The sequence below is a fragment of the Salmo salar genome, chromosome ssa19, assembly GCF_905237065.1.
Source record: "Salmo salar chromosome ssa19, Ssal_v3.1, whole genome shotgun sequence".
Classification (NCBI taxonomy): domain Eukaryota; kingdom Metazoa; phylum Chordata; class Actinopteri; order Salmoniformes; family Salmonidae; genus Salmo; species Salmo salar.
The window spans coordinates 13306644-13329704 of NC_059460.1; the positions used below are offsets into that span (position 1 = coordinate 13306644).

At 41.3% G+C, this 23061-nt stretch overlaps 1 protein-coding gene across 1 annotated transcript; it reads right to left on the reverse strand.

Moving 5' to 3' along the window:
- Positions 1–202: 202 nt before the first annotated feature.
- rnpc3 (RNA-binding region (RNP1, RRM) containing 3) lies at positions 203–18423 on the reverse strand. The gene is made up of 16 exons (XM_045702105.1): positions 18288–18423; positions 16231–16390; positions 13845–13892; positions 13635–13744; positions 13454–13543; positions 12300–12411; positions 9469–9550; positions 9026–9143; positions 8545–8670; positions 5795–5964; positions 2473–2652; positions 1891–1985; positions 1664–1722; positions 1364–1496; positions 1054–1129; positions 203–814 (listed from the first exon to the last, which is right to left on the reverse strand). Exons 1-15 carry the CDS (start codon positions 18326–18328, stop codon positions 1058–1060), a joined length of 1596 nt encoding a protein of 531 aa, XP_045558061.1. The 5' UTR covers positions 18329–18423; the 3' UTR covers positions 203–814; positions 1054–1057.
- Positions 18424–23061: the final 4638 nt, after the last annotated feature.

The window sequence follows — 23061 nt, forward strand, 5'->3', positions numbered from 1 at the left end:
TTCTCTGAGGTTAAAAACTCCTGTGACCCTACAGACAGTTCACCAATGATACAAAATTGTGTAAATTCATATCTATATTTTCTAATTAGGCAAATTTGACATTGTGTGATTATGTAACATGTACCAAACAAAAAAGTATTAAAGAAAACAAAAAAAGACCTTACAGTGGACTAGTAGGTATTTATAGACAGACAATATATATATATAAAAAATATTTTATTTAAAAAAAAAAAATGAAGAAATTATATTCCTAACGTGTTGTCTTCAGTTTGCAGAGGATTCCATCACCTGTAGTTCAGAACCAAACAGGGGAGATGTCAAATATTGAATTTCACAGATTAAAAATACTACATCTCATAGCAACATATTCTTTTTTATCAGGGGAGAAGAACATTTCAGATAAATAACACTGACTCCAGGCGCTACAATTTAAGCAAGAATCAGTGTGTGTGTGCATGTTGGAAGGATACAAACAGGTATGTATTATGTCCCTCATCAGAAAAGAAAAACCCATAAGACTGTATACTGTGATTTCTTTAAAAACAATTATGTTAGGTCGTAACCTATCATTTTAAAACTGCTATTGATTTCACTGGATATTAGAGCTATGCTTAATGTTTGGTGTTTTATCTCCAAGGGTATTTCAGAACGGCATGGTTGTCTATGGGTCTAATGTGTACCAAAGAGGAGGAAAACACAGGTATCGTGATGGTATGATGTGCTTTGGAAAGGATATGACAGAATCAGAAGGATACAAATGGTACTGACTGCTGGGCCACACTATCACCATGTAACTTCAACTTGACATCAATATCTTCAACAAAAAATTTAAAGATACAGATAGTGTTTTAGATAAATATAGGGATCATGTCTTAGATACAGAACTATTATAATTTCACAAATAAATAGCTTGAATTTCTCAGATTAGGCCTATCTTTGAATCAACATTCAGCAAAGGAGCTATATTTCAAGAGTTCCATTTCTCTTTTTCAATGAGACAAGTCAGTGAGACAACATAATATGGACCTAGAGGAGCAGAAGAACCCTTCTCACCTGTTCATCGGGTTCGTTTGGGTCCTTTCTTGGGGTCCAGGGTGTCCGCTTTAGGTCTGGCAGACCTGGCAAATGACTGGAAGGTCTGAGTTAAGGTCTGAAAGAGTTAAAATATTGTACAGGAAACATCACACAAACTGTGATCCACTAAGCGTAATATGCATCTCTGGAGAATTTCAAAACCAACCTAGCTTTATAACTTAAAACTGTTTTGATTCCATTTTTTAAATGAACTAAACAAGTATATTCTTAATGATTGTTGAAAGTATATATTTTATCTGTTTTATACGTGATTAGAAGTAAAGGATACAACGACGAGGGGCTTGTCATAGAGGACGTAACCGTTGGTGTCTCTCAGGGCCTTCTCTGCACTCCTCTCACTGGGGAGACCTACGAATGCCTGGCCCTTCATACGACCCTCCTTCATCAGCACTATGTCAAACCTTAGGCAGAGACAAGGGAGAGGTTATTCTCACTGATACCTGGTCTACACATTCCCTATGTCAAACCTGGGGGAGAGAAGTGACGCAGATCATTCTCATGAAGATATCCGAAATATTTGATTTTGATTTGAAGCACCGTACACCGCAAGAAATGTCTTCATACATACATATTTCTCTCTGCCTCAGATGAAACGTCAATGTATCGCCCATAGATGTATTTCAGATCCTGCAATACAGAGAACAAATAGTCACCACCAACATAGTCATCTTAACACCACATTGTACATGATTTGATGCAATTAGACGGTAGAAGCAGAAGACTAGATGCAAATGTGTGTAAACTAAACATACATATTGAAAGTTTGTCAACTCTATAGTATAAAAAGGTACCTACTTTCTCTTCCACTGACTTGGCGATGTTCTTCACGTAAAGTCTGCTGGTCGGCTCTCCAGGTTCATAATTTTTATACACGGACATCCTTTTTATCTCTGGTTTAAAAGAAGTAAGAGAAGAACCCAGTCAACCCCAGTCCTACTTCAATAAACACAGCTACAAAAGACCACAGGGGTGCCTCTGCCAATCTGATGGCAATTCAAACCTTATTTCAATTCAAGGCCAAACATTGAGTCACTCCCTACAGTCAGAATACATTGCTACATTAAAAGGCATGTTTGATCTCAACACCCCCATTTTCTTTTCTATTTGATCTTATAAACAAGTGAGTTGGAACCAAACAACCAGTCTAGCAGACCCATTGCCAACAACGCTTCACAACAGTTACAAATCCAGACACTACGCATTTCTCTCGGACTTTTCAAGTAATGGTGCCCTTTCAAACATTGAAATGCTTAGAGAGTGGCGTCTGAGCTACCCAGACAGAGTAGTGTAGTGGTCTGTTAAAGTGAGAAGTGTACCGTCTCTGTCTGTTGATCAAAGGCTGTAGTAACAGACTAGTGATCTGGTAAGTAAGCGTACCGTCTCTGGACAGCCGTCCCTTATCCAGTTCCTTCCTGGAGATGACATCAGAGGGGACATCCTCGTCCTCATCACTCTCCTCCTCCAGTTGGGAGGCCTGGGCAGCAGGGTAGATCTTCCCAAAGCCCTCCCCTGGATCCTCCTCTGTAGTGGTGGTGGCCTGCATCTCCTCAGCTGCTACTGGGACAAATAGGGGATTATTAGTCTCAAATGTCATGTTAAATTTGGCTTATGTAATAAATACATTGGAAATCTTATTATGCGTTTAGGCTGAACCAATCTACTGTAATGAGTGGACAAGCTGCAATAAATAATACGTTTGTTAGAGCATTTGTTGACTGCTATTGCCATGCGGACCGTTTTAAAACAGAGCATTCAGCAAGCACTGCTCCATGGAACTTTCACTTGAGGCTGAGGAAAAAAGTAGTTGGGAACTGTAGCCTGGAGGTTAACTCTGAGGTGCGTGCGCACACACACACAAAATGATGAAGAGCAGAGAGCTTATACAAATCCTCTGGAAACTTGTCACACACATCCAGCTTGTGCGTGCTCGCCCACCGCGGCGGAATGCCAGGGCTGTTCTGATACATTCTCAGTATAGAACTAGATCCTTTTTTCAAATGATCCTCCTCATCACACCCCAACCCCCTTTACATAATTTAAAAACGGGTTGTTTATCAGCGCCCCAAAACAAGACTAATCCAAAAACCAACCTGCCACAGTTTGTCTTCTATGCCTTAGACAATCTTTTGCCTTGGACTTTTTAGATACGTTTTATTTCTCGGGAGTTGGGATGAGAGTGGATTCATGGGAAGACGGTGGCTTATAAGAGACAGAAGATAAGACAAGCTGAGACAGCCAGTCAGGGTGGCAGGTGACGACACAGTGCCACAAGATGACATTTCTCTAATCCTGATAGTGAAACACCTTCCTGCTTTGATAATTCTATAGTGCATTCTATAGAAGCCTTGAAATACAATACAGCATATGGTAGTGCGGCTACTGATTGAAATTAATCCATGTATTGTAAACATGGAATCACAGATGTTCCAATTAAAATTCCTTTTACATAATTCTGATTACTCATTATTACCATCCAAAATGTGCTAAAGCTTTATTATAACCTTTGTGTGGGCTATAATATTCTCTTCTCAATTTTTTTAGTTGACAAGTTAAATTCCCCCTTTGAACTGTTCTTCAAGTCTCAAGGAATAGAAGCTCCATCTAGGGGCAGCAGGTAGCCTAGCAGTTAACCTGTTAGGGCTAGGGGGCAGCATTTGCACGTCTGGATAAAAAAAATGTACCCGATTTAATCTGGTTACTAATGCTACCCAGTAACTAGAATATGCATATACTTATTATATATGGATAGAAAACACTCTAAAGTTTCTAAAACTGTTTGAATGGTGTCTGTGAGTATAACAGAACTCATTTGGCAGGCAAAACCCTGAGACATTTTCTGACAGGAAGTGGATACCTGATGTGTTGTATTGACTTTAAACCTATCCCATTGAAAAACACAGGGGCTGAGGAATATTTTGGCACTTCCTATTGCTTCCACTAGATGTCACTAGCCTTTACAAAGTGTTTTGAGTCTTCTGGAGGGAGATCTGACCGAACAAGAGCCATGGAACGATGATGTCCCATTAGACACCTGGCGCGCGAGTTCATGTTGGGTACCCTCGTTCCAATACGTTATAAAAGAGTATGCATTCGTCCACCTTGAATATTATTCATGTTCTGGTTAAAAAAGGCCCTAATGATTTATGCTATACAACGTTTGACATGTTTGAACGAACGTAAATATATTTTTTCCCCTCGTTCATGACGAGAAGTCCGGCTGGCTTAGATCATGTGCTAACAAGACGGAGATTTTTGGACATAAATGATGAGCTTTTTTGAACAAAACTACATTCGTTATGGACCTGTGATACCTGGAAGTGACATCTGATGAAGAGAATCAAAGGTAATGGATTATTTACATAGTACTTTCGATTTTAGATCTCCCCAACATGACGTCTAGTCTGTATCGCAACGCGTATTTTTCTGGGCGCAGTGCTCAGATTATTGCAAAGTGTGATTTCCCAGTAAGGTTATTTTTAAATCTGGCAAGTTGATTGCGTTCAAGAGATGTAAATCTATAATTCTTTAAATGACAATATAATATTTTACCAATGCTTTCTAATTTTAATTATTTAATTTGTGACGCTGACTTGACTGCCGGTTATTGGAGGGAAACGATTTCCTCAACATCAATGCCATAGTAAAACGCTGTTTTTGGATATAAATATGAACTTGATAGAACTAAAAATGCATGCATTGTCTAACAATGTCCTAGGAGTGTCATCTGATGGAGATTGTAAAAGGTTAGTGCATCATTTTAGCTGGTTTTATGGTTTTGGTGACCCTGTCTTTGACTTGACAAAACATTACACACAACTCTTGTAAATGTACTGTCCTAACATACTCTAAATTTATGCTTTCGCCGTAAAACCTTTTTGAAATCTTAAAACGTGGTTAGATTAAGGAGATGTTTATCTTTCAAAGGGTGTAAAATAGTTGTATGTTTGAAAAATTTGAATTTTGACATTTATTTGGATTCAAATTTGCCGCTCTTGAAATGCACCTGCTGTTGATGGAGTGCACCACGGGTGGCACGCTAGCGTCCCACCTAGCCCATAGAGGTTAAGAGCGTTGGGCTAGTAACTGAAAGGTTGCTGGTTCCAATCCCCGAGCTGACTAGGTGAAGAATCTGTCAATGTGCCCTTAAGCAAGGCACTTAACCCTAATTGCTCCTGTAAGACACTCTGGATAAGAGTGTCTGCTAAATGATGCGCAAATTCACTTTTAACAAGGCACACCTGTTCATTTAAATGAATAGCAGGTGACTACCTCATGAAGCTGGTTGAGAGAATGCCAAGAGTATTCAAAGCTGTCATCAAGGCAAAGGGTGGCTACTTTGCAGAATCTAAAATCTATTTTGATTTGGTTAACACTTTTTGGGTTACTACATGATTCCATATGTGTTATTTCATAGTTTTGATGTCTTCACTATTATTCTACAATAAAGAAAAACCCTTGAGTGAGTAGGTGTGTCCAAACGTTTGACTGGTACTGTAAATGACTTATGGATTCACTTTGAAATGGCACCCTTTTCCCTATACAGTGCACTCCTTTTGACCAAAGCCAAATGTAGTGCACTATATAGGAAATAGGGTGCCCTTTTGGATGTAACCTTAGACCACTGAAACTGTGGGTAGTCGGTGTGTTTCCCAGAGGGGTGCAGCCTGGTCCTGTGGCGAGTCCGAGTCAAAGGCCCTACCTTCAGCCTCCTCAGCTGGCTCAGTGGGCTCCTGTGGCTGGGTGGAGCTGCCTCCTCCTCCTTCCAGTATGGCCGACACGTCTGCTGAAATGTGGAACTCAATCTTCTTCTGTCCGCAGGGCTGGGGCTGCTCAAACACATCTGATGGCTGCAAGATGGACCCTGGAGCACTGAGACCACAAGAAAGCTAAAATACACCCCTAAACACCAGGGTCTGGTACAAGAAAGCTAATATACACCCTAAAAACACCAGGATCTGGTACAAGAAAGCTAATATACACCCTAAACACCAGGGTCTGGTACAAGAAAGCTAACATACCCCACTAAGCACCAGGGTCTGGTACAAGAAAGCTAACATACCCCACTAAACACCAGGGTCTGGCACAAGAAAGCTAAAATAGACCACTAAACACCAGGGTCTGGTACAAGAAAGCTAACATACCCCACTAAACACCAGGGTCTGGTACAAGAAAGCTAACATACCCCACTAAACACCAGGGTCTGGCACAAGAAAGCTAACATACCCCACTAAACACCAGGGTCTGGTACAAGAAAGCTAACATTCCCCCTAAACGCCAGGGTCTGGTACAAGAAAGCTAACATTCCCCCTAAACGCCAGGGTCTGGTACAAGAAAGCTAACATACCCCACTAAACACCAGGGTCTGGTACAAGAAAGCTAACATTCCCCACTAAACACCAGGGTCTGGTACAAGAAAGCTAACATACCCCACTAAACACCAGGGTCTGTCTGGTACAAGAAAGCTAACATTCCCCCTAAGCACCAGGGTCTGGTACAAGAAAGCTAACATACCCCACTAAACACCAGGGTCTGGTACAAGAAAGCTAAAATACCCCACTAAACACCAGGGTCTGGTACAAGAAAGCTAAAATACCCCACTAAACACCAGGGTCTGTCTGGTACAAGAAAGCTAAAATAGACCACTAAACACCAGGGTCTGGTACAAGAAAGCTAAAATACACCCTAAACACCAGGGTCTGGTACAAGAAAGCTAACATACCCCACTAAACACCAGGGTCTGGTACAAGAAAGCTAAAATACCCCACTAAACACCAGGGTCTGGTACAAGAAAGCTAACATTCCCACTAAACACCAGGGTCTGGTACAAGAAAGCTAACATTCCTCCTAAACGCCAGGGTCTGGTACAAGAAAGCTAACTTAACCCACTAAGCACCAGGGTCTGGCACAAGAAAGCTAAAATACACCCTAAACACCAGGATCTGGTACAAGAAAGCTAACATACACCCTAAACACCAGGGTCTGGTACAAGAAAGCTAAAATACCCCACTAAACACCAGGGTCTGTCTGGTACAAGAAAGCTAAAATAGACCACTAAACACCAGGGTCTGGTACAAGAAAGCTAAAATACACCCTAAACACCAGGGTCTGGTACAAGAAAGCTAATATACACCCTAAAAACACCAGGATCTGGTACAAGAAAGCTAATATACACCCTAAACACCAGGGTCTGGCACAAGAAAGCTAAAATACACCCTAAACACCAGGATCTGGTTCAAGAAAGCTAATATACACCCTAAACACCAGGGTCTGGTACAAGAAAGCTAACATTCCCCCTAAACACCAGGGTCTGGCACAAGAAAGCTAACATACCCCACTAAACACCAGGGTCTGGTACAAGAAAGCTAACATACCCCACTAAACGCCAGGGTCTGGTACAAGAAAGCTAACATACCCCACTAAACACCAGGGTCTGGTACAAGAAAGCTAAAATACCCCACTAAACGCCAGGGTCTGGTACAAGAAAGCTAAAATAGACCACTAAACACCAGGGTCTGGCACAAGAAAGCTAAAATACACCCTAAACACCAGGGTCTGGTACAAGAAAGCTAAAATACCCCACTAAACACCAGGGTCTGGTACAAGAAAGCTAAAATACACCCTAAACACCAGGGTCTGGTACAAGAAAGCTAAAATACACCCTAAACACCAGGGTCTGGTACAAGAAAACTAAAATACACCCTAAACACCAGGGTCTGGTACAAGAAAGCTAAAATACACCCTAAAAACACCAGGGTCTGGTACAAGAAAGCTAACATACCCCACTAAACACCAGGGTCTGGTACAAGAAAGCTAAAATAGACCACTAAACACCAGGGTCTGGTACAAGAAAGCTAACATACCCCACTAAACACCAGGGTCTGGTACAAGAAAGCTAAAATACCCCACTAAACACCAGGGTCTGTCTGGTACAAGAAAGCTAACATACCCCACTAAACACCAGGGTCTGTCTGGTACAAGAAAGCTAACATACCCCACTAAACACCAGGGTCTGGTACAAGAAAGCTAAAATAGACCACTAAACACCAGGGTCTGGCACTGGGCACAGTAAACTGTATTCATCTGTGAATCTAGCTAGTTGATCTTTTTTTCTGGTCAGCTTGATATTTCCCAGGCCACTGAGTAGACTTAGGGAACATTAAGGGTGCGTGTGTTGTATTTCTACTCTCTTCAAACTGAGTTTGTGGTCTGATCTATTTTGGGGTTACACAAGGTGCAGGCAGATATCCAATATGCAGTCGAAGCCACATTGGGGGACTATTACGAGTGAGAAATGTCTGGAAGGAGGATAAATCCTTCACAGCTAGTTGTGTTGTCTGGCCCTTCAGACAGACAACCCTGTACCTTTCAAACAGAAAACTGCATATTTTAAAGTTGAGAATAGATTAAGAAGAAAAGGGAGAGGGTTGATGTGCATGAGCGGCTGGGTACCTCTGAGAGTCGGGCTTGGGGACAAAGAGAAGATCCTTGAACTTGGGTTTCTTTCTCTTGGAGGACACTTTAGTTCTCAGAGGTCTCTTGCATGCTTGGTTGACCAGACCCATCAGGCGAATCATCCTGGAGAAGAAATCAACAAAAGAAAATAAAGGCAGCCTAGACATTCACGCCACTGTGCAAATGATGACTGCTCTAGAAATGGCACAGGGGAAATAGTGGTATACTGTGAAATATTGTCAGAATAATGTGACTCAACATGCATTGCAACAACCCATTTGGATATGCTCGAGCAAATTCCTAGCTGTGAAGAAAAAAAATACAGGTACAGCTACCACACAAAATCGCCAAAATCTCATCTCTCTTGTAATCATTTGGCTTGAGACCAAAATACATCGACACGGGGCAGCCTCTAAACTGACTTTATTGGTTAAAATTTCCATCAATCGCCAATAAAGTAGTGTGATTGGTCCCTCACCTCTCTTTGTCCTCGTCATCTCCACTCTCATACTCAGACCCCTCCTCGCTGGAGAGGTCCATCTCATCTGCTGGTAAGGGGGGGTAGTGGGGAGGATAGGGGGGCGGCATTGGTGGAGGGGGGCAGGATGCATTTCATACTAAGAGCAGAAAGAGAGAGTATATTAATTGAGGCCTGAATTTACAAGACCTGCTACAGTACACAAGCTTTCATACAATCACACACAAAGTTGTAACACTAGTCTACATCCACAGATGGGATTGAAATCTAACTAGTGTATAATATACAGGTATTGGACAATCTAGTTGTGACAATAATCTGGGTCTTTCGGAGTATGGTCCCCGTAATCTAGCTATTGAACAATCTATAGATTATTAATCTGTGTTTTAGAATATGAAATGAAGCTAGTATATAATCTACTAATCTGTGTGTTGGAGTGTGATCCGGTAATCTCACCATCGGAGGTCTTGCTGTGATGGGGCCGAACGGAGACGGTAGGTTCATCTTGTTCATCAGGTGAAGGACCTGTTGGATGACAACACACTGTACTGTAGCACCCAGACTACAATGCTCCACTTCTTAAAGGCTTAGCTAGCTGAAGCTCTGAATCAAATTATTTATTGTAAAACGTCTGGGCGGATTGGCATGACTGGCCAACATCACAAACACACACTAGCAACCAGTCCCCCAGTGTCTGGTCTGGAGCGCGAAGTCACAGGCACTGCTGGGCGGCTGATGCGTAACTTATGATCGCCAGATCGGCCCCACAAAAATTTGGGCTGCCATTTTGGATTTTAAAATGTGTTTATTATGATCAAGTTCAATCCCCACAGTGAATTATTTGAACATTCGATACAAATCTAAATATTTTATGAAATAGTGATCCATTCTGACTATTACATTTGTCGTCATACATGCTGACACAAACAAATCACGGGTGAGGAGGCTACCTCTGTCAGGATGAAACGACTACATCAACCATGATCCTTTGTTAGTTCAGGCCACTTTCACCATGATCCTTAGCGATTGTTTGGTGCCATTCAGCAATATGGCACAACTCAAATTCAAATACTTACGACTTCATGAGCCAACGGGAGTTTTCAATAGGAATACGTGGATGACATCAGCACTAGAGGTCGGCCGATTAATTCGGGCCGATTTCAAGTTCTCATAAAAATCGGACGCCGATTATACCGATTACATTGCAATCCACGAGGAGACTGCGTGGCAGGCTGACCACCTGTTACGCGAGTGCAGCATCAAAAGGACCTTGTGGCAGCAAGGAACCAAGGTAAGTTGCTAGCTAGCATTAAACTTATCTTATAAAAAAGCAATCAATCTTCACAATCACTAGTTAACTACACATGGTTGATGATATGACTAGGTTAACTAGCTTGTTCTGCGTTACATATAATCAATGTGGTGCCTGTTAATTTATCATCGAATCACAGCCTACTTCAACTAAGCCAAACAGGTGATGATTTAACAAAAGCGCATTCCCGAAAAAAGCAATCGTTGCAATAATGTACCTAGCCATAAACATCAATGCCTTTCTTAAAATCAATACACAAGTATATATTTTTAAACCTGCATATTTAGTTAAAAGAAATTAATGTTAGCAGGCAATATTAACTAGGGAAATTGTGTCACTTCTCTTGCGTTCAGTGCAAGCAGAGTCAGGGTATATGCAGCCGTTTGGGCCGCCTGGCTCGTTGTGAACTGTTGAAAGGCCATTTATTCCTAACAAAGACTAATTAGTTTGCCAGAATTGTACATAATTATGACATAACATTGAAGGTTGTGCAACGTAACAGCAATATTTAGACTTAGGGATGCCACCCGTTAGATAAAATACGGAACGGTTCCGTATTTCACTGAAAGAATAAATGTTTTGTTTTCTAAATGAAAGTTTCTGGATTTGACCATATTAATGACCAAAGGCTCGTATTTCTGTGTGTTTATTATATTATAATTAAGTATGTGATTTGATAAGAGCAGTCTGACTGAGCGGTGGAAGGCAGCTGCAGGCTCGTAAGCATTCATTCAAACACCAGTTATTAGCAATGCTTGAAGCACAGCGCTGTTTATGACTTCAAGCCTATCAACTCCCGAGATTAGGCTGGCAATACTAAAGTGCCTATAAGAACATCCAATAGTCAAAGATATATGAAATACAAATGGTAGAGAGAGAAATAGCCCTATAATAACTACAATCTAAAACTTCTTAACTGGGAATATTGAAGACTCATGTTAAAAGGAACCACCAGATTTCATATGTTCTCATGTTCTGAGCAAGGAACTTAAATGTTCGCTTTTTTACATGGCACATATTGCACTTTTACTTTCTTCTCCAACACTGTTTTTGCATTATTTAAACTAAATTGAACATGTTTCATTATTTATTTGAGGCTAAATTGATTTTATTTATGTATTATATTAAGTTTTAAAAAAAGTGTTCATTGTTCATTCAGTATTGTTGTAATTGTCATTATTACAAAATAGATATTAAAAAATTGCCCGTTTAATCGGTATCGGCATTTTTGGTCCTCCAATAATCGGTATCTGCTTTGAAAAATCATAATCGGTTGACCTCTAATCAGCACTATCACCATCTACTGGTTTTGACATCTATGCTAGCAACACAAACACACTGTCATTGTGACCTCAGCTCCATATGCAACACAGATTGCAAGGAGAGCATATGTCTGCAACATTTACCAATGGAACTATACAGTGGGTGAGGTAGTGAGTGAGGAGAGTGCCTGCATTGTTAGGACAATAGCATGCTTTTCCACAACACACTAGCACCACCAAGAGACCATTATGAGCTACTCCAAATGTGAATAGCTCCCACAGAGTAAGAAGGGCAGCCCAGCAGCATGGAGGCAAATGTTAAACCCTTTACTCATGCCTCCCACTTAGCCTTAATATTATAAATTTGCAACGCACCCTTAATTGTAATTTCCAAGGCAAATGTTTTCTGTTTGATCTTTAAAGTGTGTTGGATGTGGTAAAAAATAAAAAAAACACTAGGGAGAATGTTAAAATTAGAAGAAAAAAAAATGTTCTGAGTCCATTTGGACCTCTTATAATAATATATAAATGCTATTTTGTTAACACAATTGTTTTTCTCTAAGGTTAAAAGAAGGACATTAACTGTGGAATAAATAAAAGCAGAGATATGAGGATATATATTTGAATAAATACATTTCCCAGCATGCTCTCCGAAATAAACCAACACAGAAGGAAATATCACTTTGCAGGATGTACTCACCTGAACGTAAAAGTTTGGAACGCTCAGAAGGGCATGTGTTATGTTTGTCAGGATCCCATTCGAAGGAGGTGGATATAAATATTTCAGACTGGGATTTGATTGAAATTTCAACCTGCAGAGAATGAGGGACAAAAAAAGCCACAGGAAAGAGAATAATTAGCACATAAAACATGTCAAGCGCTACCTACGAACGTACGGTCTCCCAACACGCAGAAATAATACCAGAAACAATATATGTCTAAATAATGGGGCCGCATAAATATGTAAGCAGGCTACCGAGGTTTAGTAGCGGGCTTTGGCTGCCTTTCTCCTTAACAACCTGCACAGCATGCGACTGAAATATACTCAATATCACACTTCCTCTTCAGGGATGTTGGGAACAGTATGCCATCTCAGCATCTACTCAAGGTCTGTTCTCGTGTAATGACTAAGGTCTGAGCTTAGGCTAGGCCCTGTTCTGTGCTGGGCCAGCCACGGAGGCTGAAACTCATTCAATTCAAAGTCTATTTACACTCAGGGTATGGGGGCCTTTTAATTAAAAAAGCCATTACCTGCAATAAAAATTATATTTTGTAACTGAATGTGCAGGGAACATGAACTCAATGGGCCGCTTTCCTGGAATAAGCCTATTCCTGGACTAAAAAACACTCAGTATAGGACTGAGAAACCGTCCCTAAAGCACAACTTGCTGCAAGTCTTGCTGTAGGCTTACTGGAGCTTCAAAGCCACGTAATTACAAAAAATGACTGTACACATGCATTTCATCCAACAACGATTAAGCACATACCCTCAAATAACTGACAGACAAATCAACCTCCAATGTGTGTGATGTATAGGATAGGTGACTTCTCATAGTGGCATGACACCTTACACCTCAGCCCTGAGTGTCTTTATCAAAGGCCACCTGGTGCCACCAACTGGAAGCGGCAGATGGCCTGCCACTGCTGATGTCACTACCGAGCACCAAGCCACAGACCTGACCTGCCACTGCTGATGTGCTCAGCCACAGACCTGAGACCTGGGGTTATAATTGGACATGAGAATGCTGACAGCTCCTCATTGGAGATTCCGGCTGAGTCTCAGTCAGTCTCCCCCCAGGCAGCACACACACACAGCATCAGTCTCAAGACACACACATGCACGCACACAATTACCCGAGTTTGGGTGCAGTGCCAGTCTCTATTAGTGGTATACTCGGTTGTGTCACTTCCTTTTTCTTCTTCACATCTTTGCCATCTGTTGCACTGAGAAAAATAAAGGGTTTAATACACACTAGACAAGTTTTGCTTTTCAATTGAACATATTTGACTGCCTCACCTAGTTGAGGTAAATTACCTGTCTGACACAGGTGGGTCTTTCAGCACCGTCACATGTTCCTGCTCTTTGGCGAACTCCACCACCAGGGTGTGGTTGAGGATCTGTAGCTGGTGAAGCCTGCTCAGAGCCTGCAGGACAGGGGAGAGAATACAGGTTTTACTACAACTCTAATTTACATCATGTAATATGATAATGAACTGCTACTGAAGGCAGAAACAATTAGCCTACCTTTGCTGCAGACTTTTCACTCGCAAATGTTGCAAAGGCTGTGTGTCTCTGGAGGTATAAGAATTGAATGGCATTAACACGAGAACGGCTAAAGCAGTCATTGTGACTGCTCATGATTTTGCAGTTATTTATTACTCTGCCATTTAAGTCAATATCCGTCCTTGACTTTTCCTAAATAAGTCTAAATAACACACTGTTGGTGTTAAAATCTTAATATCATAAAAAGAAAGGACAAGTCATTATTTTGTATTGTTTTCCCCATTGCCTCTCCTTCTCTGATAATCACACCAATAATTGCCTCAAAACCTGAATCTAAACTATGCCAAAATGAATTTCACACATACACTATATGTACACAAAAGTATGTGGACACCCCTTCAAATTAGTGGATTTGGCTATTTCAGCCACACCCGTTGCTAACAGGTGTATAACATCGAGCACATGGGCATGCAATCTCCATAGACAAACATTGGCAGTAGAATGGCCTTACGAAAGAGCTCAGTGACTTTCAACGTAGCACATCAAAGGATGCCACCTTTCCAACAAGTCAGTTCATCAAATTTCTGCCCTTCTAGAGCTGCTCCGGTCAACTATTTGTGCTGTTATTGTCAAGTGAAAACGTCTAGGAGCAACAACAGCTCAGCCTCGAAGTGGTAGGCCACACAAGCTCACAGAACGGGATCGCCAAGTGCTGAAGTGCGTAAAAATCGTTTGTCCTCAGTTGCAACACTCACTACCGAGTTCCAAACTGCCTCTGGAAGCAACGTCAGCACAAGAACTGTTCGTCTGGCGCCTAAGATCACTACGCGCAATGCCAACAGTCAGCTGGAGTAGTGTAAAGCTCACCGCCATTGGACTCTGGAGAAGTGGAAACGCATTCTCCAGTATGATGGGGAGAAAAGGGGAGAATGGGTGAGTTGATGAGCGAGGGGAAGCGAACGATGCATAATTGTGTAATCACCAATTATGAATGAAGAACGGGGGGGGGCATTCTATTGTACTGATCCATTCTAATCTTAAAATGGTATGTACCCTACTTCAGTCCACTAAATAAAAGCAGTTTTATCAGTCTACTCTGGCCATACTTGGAGTAGGCTACACAGTTATAGTAGGCGTAATTGTACATGCTGAACGGCTTTCAATATCTGTGAAAATATCTACATCGGGCAGCAGGTGAGCGAATGTCGGAGACCTCATGAGAAATGTCACCATGGACAATTTATTAACTTCACTGTCATTGGCGAACAAGTTGCTTGCAGAGGAAACAAGTCTGGCCGGCACCATGAACAAAGTGAGAGGCAAGCTCCTTCACGCTGCGCAAAATAAGGCACCCGCTCAGCCGTACAACGGTGCTGAAGAATGACAAGACAACGGGAACACAAAGAGAAAACCGGAGACTATTATGCGACAACCAAACGAACGTCAGTCAAACTGTGTCAAGGAAGTGAAAGTTATGAAATTGTGTCAACTGTTAGGACAAGGGATAACAGCTAAATGAAATCCAACTGATGCCATTGCCTGAAGATGTACACAATAAAAGCACGTAGCTGACAATAATTGACTATTTTTGACTGCCGTCATATCGACACATTAATTATAATGCAATTATTACATTTGTGCCGAGTGTCACTATTTATCAAGGCCACTTTGCACTTATAGGCTATGAAATATATAAATTACACTGTTAGAATGTTGCTGGCAGAATGACTGCTCATTAGCTTGAAGGTGGTCCATCAAGGCCCAGCGGTTTTGAGTTAATGTACAATTGTTGAAAAAAAATATATTTTTTATTTCACCTTTATTTAACCAGGTAGGCTAGTTGAGAACAAGTTCTCATTTACAACTACGACCTAGCCAAGATAAAGCAAAGCAGCGCGACACAAACAACAACACAGAGTTACACATGGAATAAACAAACATGCAGTCAATAATAAAATAGAAAAGGTCTATATACAGTGTGTGCAAATGAGGTAGGATAAGGGAGGTAAGGCAATAAATAGGCCATAGTGGCGAGATAATTCCAATATAGCAATTAAACACTGGAGTGATAGATGTGCAGAAGATGAGTGTGCAAGTAGAGATACTGGGGTGCAAAGGAGCAAAATAAATAAAATAACAGTATGGGGATGAGGCAGTTGGATGGGCTATTTACAGATGGGCTATGTACAGGTGCAGTGATCTGCTCTGACAGCTGGTGTTAAAGTTAGTGAGGGAGATATGAATCTCCAGCTTCAGTGATGTATTAAATGGGCTATTGGATTGTGTTTTTTGATTTCATGTTGTTTTGTCATCATGATGGTGTTGTTTATTGTGAAAAATCGACTGTTTTAAGACCGTAGCCACTTAAGACTGTAGATACGGCAGTGGGCTACATGGTCTGACCTACCAGTACTCCTTTATCAGAGAACACTCTGACTCCCACGGCACCAAAGTACTTGAGTAGATCCTGCTTCTCATCCCTGGACAGGTCAGCAGGGAGATGGCGGATGATCAGAGTTCTACTTTTCCTCGACTGGACCAACTCCTCGTCCTCACCCGCCATAGCGCTGTCAGAGATGGATCAGAATACATTGACTAACCCGGTAACATTACCTGGGGATAGAAAAAGAAAGCTAACGAGCTACGAGAGTTAATGTTACTGTTGAGGGAGGGATGAATGCAATATGGTGGCTTGTAAGTATGCATCTGCAATGGTGTGAATCCCTTGTCTCCTTTACTTTATCTGTAGTGATTTATAGGAACTGGGCTTTTACCTACCCTGTGTTCTCAGATCAGAGTGCAGATAAAGGAGAATCAATGACAAGGCTGGGAAATAACCCACATTATTGAGAGAGATCAACCTGTGCTGGCTAGCTAGTTGCTGTCGTGTACAGTTAACTGTCAAAATAGAGGAAACGCCAACATAAAGTGTGTTATTAATATGGTGTTGGGCCACCAAGAGCAAGAACAGATTCAATGCGCCTAGGCATAAACTCTACACATGTCTGGGACTCTATTGGAGGGATGCGACACCATTCTTCCAAAATAAATTCCATCATTTCGTGTTTTGTTGATGGTGGTGCAAAACACTGTCTCAGGCGCATCTCCAGAATCTCCTATAAGTGTTCATTTGGGTTGAGATTTGGTGACTGAGATGCCCATGGCATATGGTTTACATCGTTTTCATGCTAATCAAACCATTCAGTGACCTGTTGATACGGGCATAGCCATGGTAGCAAAGATTAATGACCAAAATAATGACCTGCACAGCATTTTAATACATGACCCTAAAAGCATGATGTATGTTAATTGCTTAAAGGAAAACTCCACCCATAAACTATCTTTTGGTATTCGTTTCATTAGTCCATTGTTGATATAGTCCCAAACTGTTTTGTATGTCAGCAATCAGGTTTTCAAGAGATATAGCTTTCAAAAACAGAAATACAGCTGGTATGACGTATTCAGCATCATATGATGCAAAACGCAGCATCATATGTGTATGGACCAATAAAATTGTATTTGAAAATGCAGCATCATATGATGCAAAACGCATCATACAAACTGTATTCTTAATTTTCCTTTAAACAACTCAATAACCACACCTGTGTGGAAGAACCTGCTTTCAATTGACCTTGTATTCCTCATTTACTCAAGTGTTAACATTATCTTGACAGTTAAAGTGGGTGGGTATAATTTGTGGAACGTTCCAACAGGAATCTGTTCCAAAAACTTCGTAAAGTACAAGGATGCCAACAAACAACGCATACAAAGTAGCATGACCAATTCACCTCGCTAACTAGCTGCTGAATAGGCATCAACTAACCACGTAGCTTATTCTTAACGTTTGTCCATAGACTACCAGAGTGAGGACAGACATGTTTCGGAATATACATTGGGAGTGAAAAACGTAATTAAAAAGCCCACGCCCTACGTTACCGGGTATCTTATTCTGCCGCTATACAACTTTGTATGCGTTGTTTGTTGGCAGCCTTGTTATTTACGACGTTTTTGCAACAGATTCCTGTTCGAACGTTCCACAAATTATTCCCACCCGTTAACTATACAGTGTTCAGCGAAATGAAACCTGCTAGTTTATCCTCTGAAATCCTCTCGGCCGAACCCGGCCTGCCAAACAAAACCCACACCGGTATGATATCCAACATATCAAAGCTTTCTTTGGTTATTCCTTTCTGATAGCTAATTTCCCACAGCGTCCAGACACAGACCTAACATTTTGTCGATGAACTCAACTCAGACTCCGAGGCAAGTACAGTAGGTAGCTAGCTAGATAGCTATTGGACCTGCATCAGCTAGAAAAGCTGATGTTTGTAACAAGCGTGTAATTCACATTCTCTACCATTCAATGTCGTACATGTAGATATAACATTACAACACGTCATTCAATGAGTAGCTCATTGTAATTAAAAACATTTATGAATTGAAAGAACTGTTTTTGCCACATACCTGCTACCTAATATAGGTTTGTCTTGCAACCAAGAGCGCATGCGAACCACTTCCGCCCCAAATGGTCGATGATTGGATGTTTACACATTTGACCGCCTACCAAGAGTTCAAAGTCTGTTGGTTAATCAGGATGTCCATCACTAGGATTATTTACTTGAGTGTATCGCTTTCCTTTCACCAGTAGAGGTCAACATTATCAATAAAATAGTCAGGTTCCTAAAGTTTATGAACTATGGGAAATGAGAGGTTTTAGTTTGAAACCCATTGCACAAAGCACATCACAGTATTGGAGGTATACTCACCGTTTTCTTTGTCTTTGATTGTCTAGAGATACTACTAAGAAGACACAGACAACTGAAAGTAAATGTTATTACTTAGTTGGTCTGAGTAATGAGGAACAACAACCCCTGAAACTATTGTAGACAAGACAATGAATCCAGTATTAATATATATTTCCTCAACTACCCCAGTTGTCCTAACCATAGTGCATTGTCCACAGTGGCTCCAAGTGGCTCTCTCTCTCAGGGGCCTGTATAGTTGGCATCTGACTAAGCAAAATTGTCAACTTCTGTCACTCATTCATTCCAGGCCAAACTAGTTCCCTGTGTCACACTTCATCTTGGATAGAGGCAAGCTTCTCGAGACAGTTTTGAAAATGCCCTTCAAACAGTTGGTTACTATCTGGGATGTTATAATGTATGATAAAGTAATCTGAAATATGAAGAAAAAAACTAATCAGATAACATCATCACAGAAGTTCCTTACTGTCACATACTCATATCTCATTGAAAATGAGGGCATATTAATCTACAGTTACACAACCCACTGACCAGTTAGTGACCAGTCCCACCTGAGTACATCAACCCAAGATCTCCTCTATGTTCTCAAGTCTCAAGGAGCTTCCAAATTCCTGTGCAAATTAAGCCTTTATTTGAGGACAACACGGGGCATTCCTCTAGGGGGGAAACAATGCCCCCTTTCACCCTGGCTCCCTCTGAAATTTCACAGGTGAGGGGAGGAACGGTATACTTTTTCCCCATCCCAGGACTATGCACTCAGCCCAAGCCCCTGGCAGAGGTTCGGTGGAATTTTATGGGAGAGAGAGGGAGATAGAGAAGGAGACATAGATAGAGGGTGAGGGAGAGAGAGAGAGAGAGAGATATAAAGCCCTTGAATTGAATTGAATTGAATTGAGAGAGAGACATTCTCACAGTGACCATCAAGGATTTATTTGTAAAATATATTTTACAGTGATTACAGCGATATCACTTTACAGTAGAAAATTAAAATGCATTTTGTCTCAAATCATACATGAAACTGACAGCTGGCTACACCCTGAGATTTGGGATTTGTGTTCGGTGCAGTGTAAATGTACAGTTGAAGTCAGAAGTTTACATACACTTAGGTTGGAGTCATTAAAACTTGTTTTTCAGCCACTCCACAAATTTCTTGTTAACAAACTATAGTTTTGGCAAGTCGGTTAGGACATCTACAGTGAGGGGAAAAAAGTATTTGATCCCCTGCTGATTTTGTACGTTTGCCCACTGACAAAGAAATGATCAGTCTATAATTTTAATGGTAGGTTTATTTGAACAGTGAGAGACAGAATAACAACTAAAAAAATCCAGAAAAACGCATGTAAGGAATGTTATAAATTGATTTGCATTTTAATGAGGGAAATAAGTATTTGACCCCTCTGCAAAACATGACTTAGTACTTGGTGGCAAAACTCTCGTTGGCAATCTTTACATTTACGTCATTTAGCAGACGCTCTAATCCAGAGCAATTTACAGTAGTGAATGCATACATTTCTTTTTTCTCCATACTGGTCCCCCGTGGGAATTGAACCCACAACCGTGGCGTTGCAAGCACCATGCTCTACCAACTGAGCCACACGGGACCAATCACAGAGGTCAGACGTTTCTTGTAGTTGGCCACCAGGTTTGCACACATCTCAGGAGGGATTTTGTCCCACTCCTCTTTGCAGATCTTCTTCAAGTCATTAAGGTTTCGAGGCTGACATTGGCAACTCGAACCTTCAGCTCCCTCCACAGACTTTCTATGGGATTAAGGTCTGGAGACTGGCTAGGCCACTCCAGGACCTTAATGTGCTTCTTCTTGAGCCACTCCTTTGTTGCCTTGGCCGTGTGTTTTGGGTCATTGTCATGCTGGAATACCCATCCACGATCCATTTTCAATGCCCTTGCTGAGGGAAGGAGGTTCTCGCCCAAGATATGACGGTAGATGGCCCCGTCCATTGTCCCTTTGATGCGGTGAAGTTGTCCTGTCCCCTTAGCAGAAAAACACCCCCAAAGCATAATGTTTCCACCTCCATGTTTGATGGTGGAGATGGTGTTCTTGGGGTCATAGGCAGCATTCCTCCTCCTCCAAACACGGTGAGTTTAGTTGATGCCAAAGAGCTCCATTTTGGTCTCATCTGACCACAACACTTTCACCCAGTTGTCCTCTGAATCATTCAGATGATCATTGGCAAACTTCAGACGGGCATGTATATGTGCTTTCTTGAGAAGGGGGACCTTGCGGGCGCTGCAGGATTTCAGTCCTTCATGGCGTAGTGTGTATCCAATTGTTCTCTTGGTGACTATGGTCCCAGCTGCCTTGAGATCATTGACAAGATCCTCCCGTGTAGTTCTGGGCTGATTAATCACCGTTCTCATGATCATTGCAACTCCACGAGGTGAGATCTTGCATGGAGCCCCAGGCCGAGGGAGATTGACAGTTCTTTTGTGTTTCTTCCATTTGCAAATAATCGCACCAACTGTTGTCACCTTCTCACCAAGCTGCTTGGCGATGGTCTTGTAGCCCATTCCAGCCTTGTGTAGGTCTACAATCTTGTCCCTGACATCCTTGGAGAGCTCTTTGGTCTTGGCCATGGTGGAGAGTTTGGAATCTGATTGATTGATTGCTTCTGTGGACAGGTGTCTTTTATACAGGTAACAAGCTGAGATTAGGAGCACTCCCTTTAAGAGTGTGCTCCTAATCTCAGCTCGTTGCCTGTATAAAAGACACCTGGGAGCCAGAAATCTTTCTGATTGAGAGGGGGTCAAATATTAAATTGCAAATCAATGCAAATCAATTTATAACATTTTGACATGCGTTTTTCTGGATTTTTGTTGTTGTTATTCTGTCTCTCATTGTTCAAATAAACCGAACGTTAAAATTATAGACTGAACATTTCTTTGTCAGTGGGCAAACGTACAAAATCAGTAGGGGATCAAATACTTTTTTCCCTCACTGTACTTTGTGCATGACACAAGTAATTTTTCCAACAATTGTTTACAGACTTTATTATTTCACTTATAATTCACTGTATCACAATTCCAGTGGGTCAGAAGTTTACATACACAAAGTTGACTGTGCCTTTAAACAGTTTGGAAAATTCCATAAAATTATGTCATGGCTTTAGAAGCTTCTGGTGGGCTATTTGACATAATTTGAGTCAATTGGAGGTGTACCTGTGGATGTATTTCAAGGCCTACCTTCAAACTCAGTGCCTCTTTGCTTGACATCATGGGAAAATCAAAAGAAATCAGCCAAGACCTCAGAAAATATATTGTAGACCTCCACAAGTCTGGTTCATCATTGGGATAAATTTCCAAACGCCTGAAGGTACCACGTTCATCTGTACAAACAATAGTACGCAAGTATAAACACCATGGGACCACGCAGCCGTCATACCTCTCAGGAAGGAGACACATTCTGTCTCCTAGAGATGAACGTACTTTGGTGCAAAAAGTGCAAATCAATCCCAGAACAACAGCAAAGGACCTTGTGAAGATGCTGGAGGAAACAGGTACAAAAGTATCTATATCCACAGTAAAACGAGTCCTATATCAACATAACCTGAAGGGCTGCTCCGCAAGGAAGAAGCCACTGCTCCAAAACCACCATAAAAAAAGCCAGACTACAGGTTGCAACTGCACATGGGGACAAAGATCGTACTTTTTGGAGAAATGTCCTCTGGTCTGATAAAATAAAAATAGAACTGTTTGGCCATAATGACCATCATTATGTTTGGAGGAAAAGGGGGTAGGCTTGCAAGCCGAAGAACACCATCCCAACCGTGAAGCACAGGGGTGGCAGCATCATGTTGTGGGGGTGCTTTGCTGCAGGAGGGACTGGTGCACTTCACAAAATAGAGGGCATCATGAGGAGAGAGGGAAATTACATGGATATATTGTAGCAACATCTCAAGAAATTAGTCAGGAAGTTAAAGCTTAATCACAAATGGGTCTTCCAAATCGACAATGACCCCAAGCATACTCCCAAAGTTGTGGCAAAATGGCTTAAGGACAACCAAGTCAAGGTATTGGAGTGGCCATCACAAAGCCCTGACCTCAATCCCATAGAAAATTTGTGGGCAGAACTGAAGAAATGTATGCGAGCAAGGAGGCCTACAAACCTGACTCAGTTACACCAGCTCTGTCAGGAGAAATGGGCCAAAATTCACCCAATTTATTGTGGGAAGCATGTGGAAGGCTATCCGAAACATTTGACCCAAGTTAAACAATTTAAAGGCAATGCTACCAAATACTAATTGTGTGTATGTAAACTTCTGACCCACTGGGAATGTGAAGAAAGAAATAAAAGCAGAAATAAATCATTCTCTCTACTATTATTCTGACATTTCACATTTTTAAAATAAAGTGGTGATCCTAACTGACTTAAGACTACGATTAAATGTCAGGAATTGTGAAAAACTGAGTTTAAATGTATTTGGCTAAGGTGTATGTAAACTTCCAACTTCAACTGT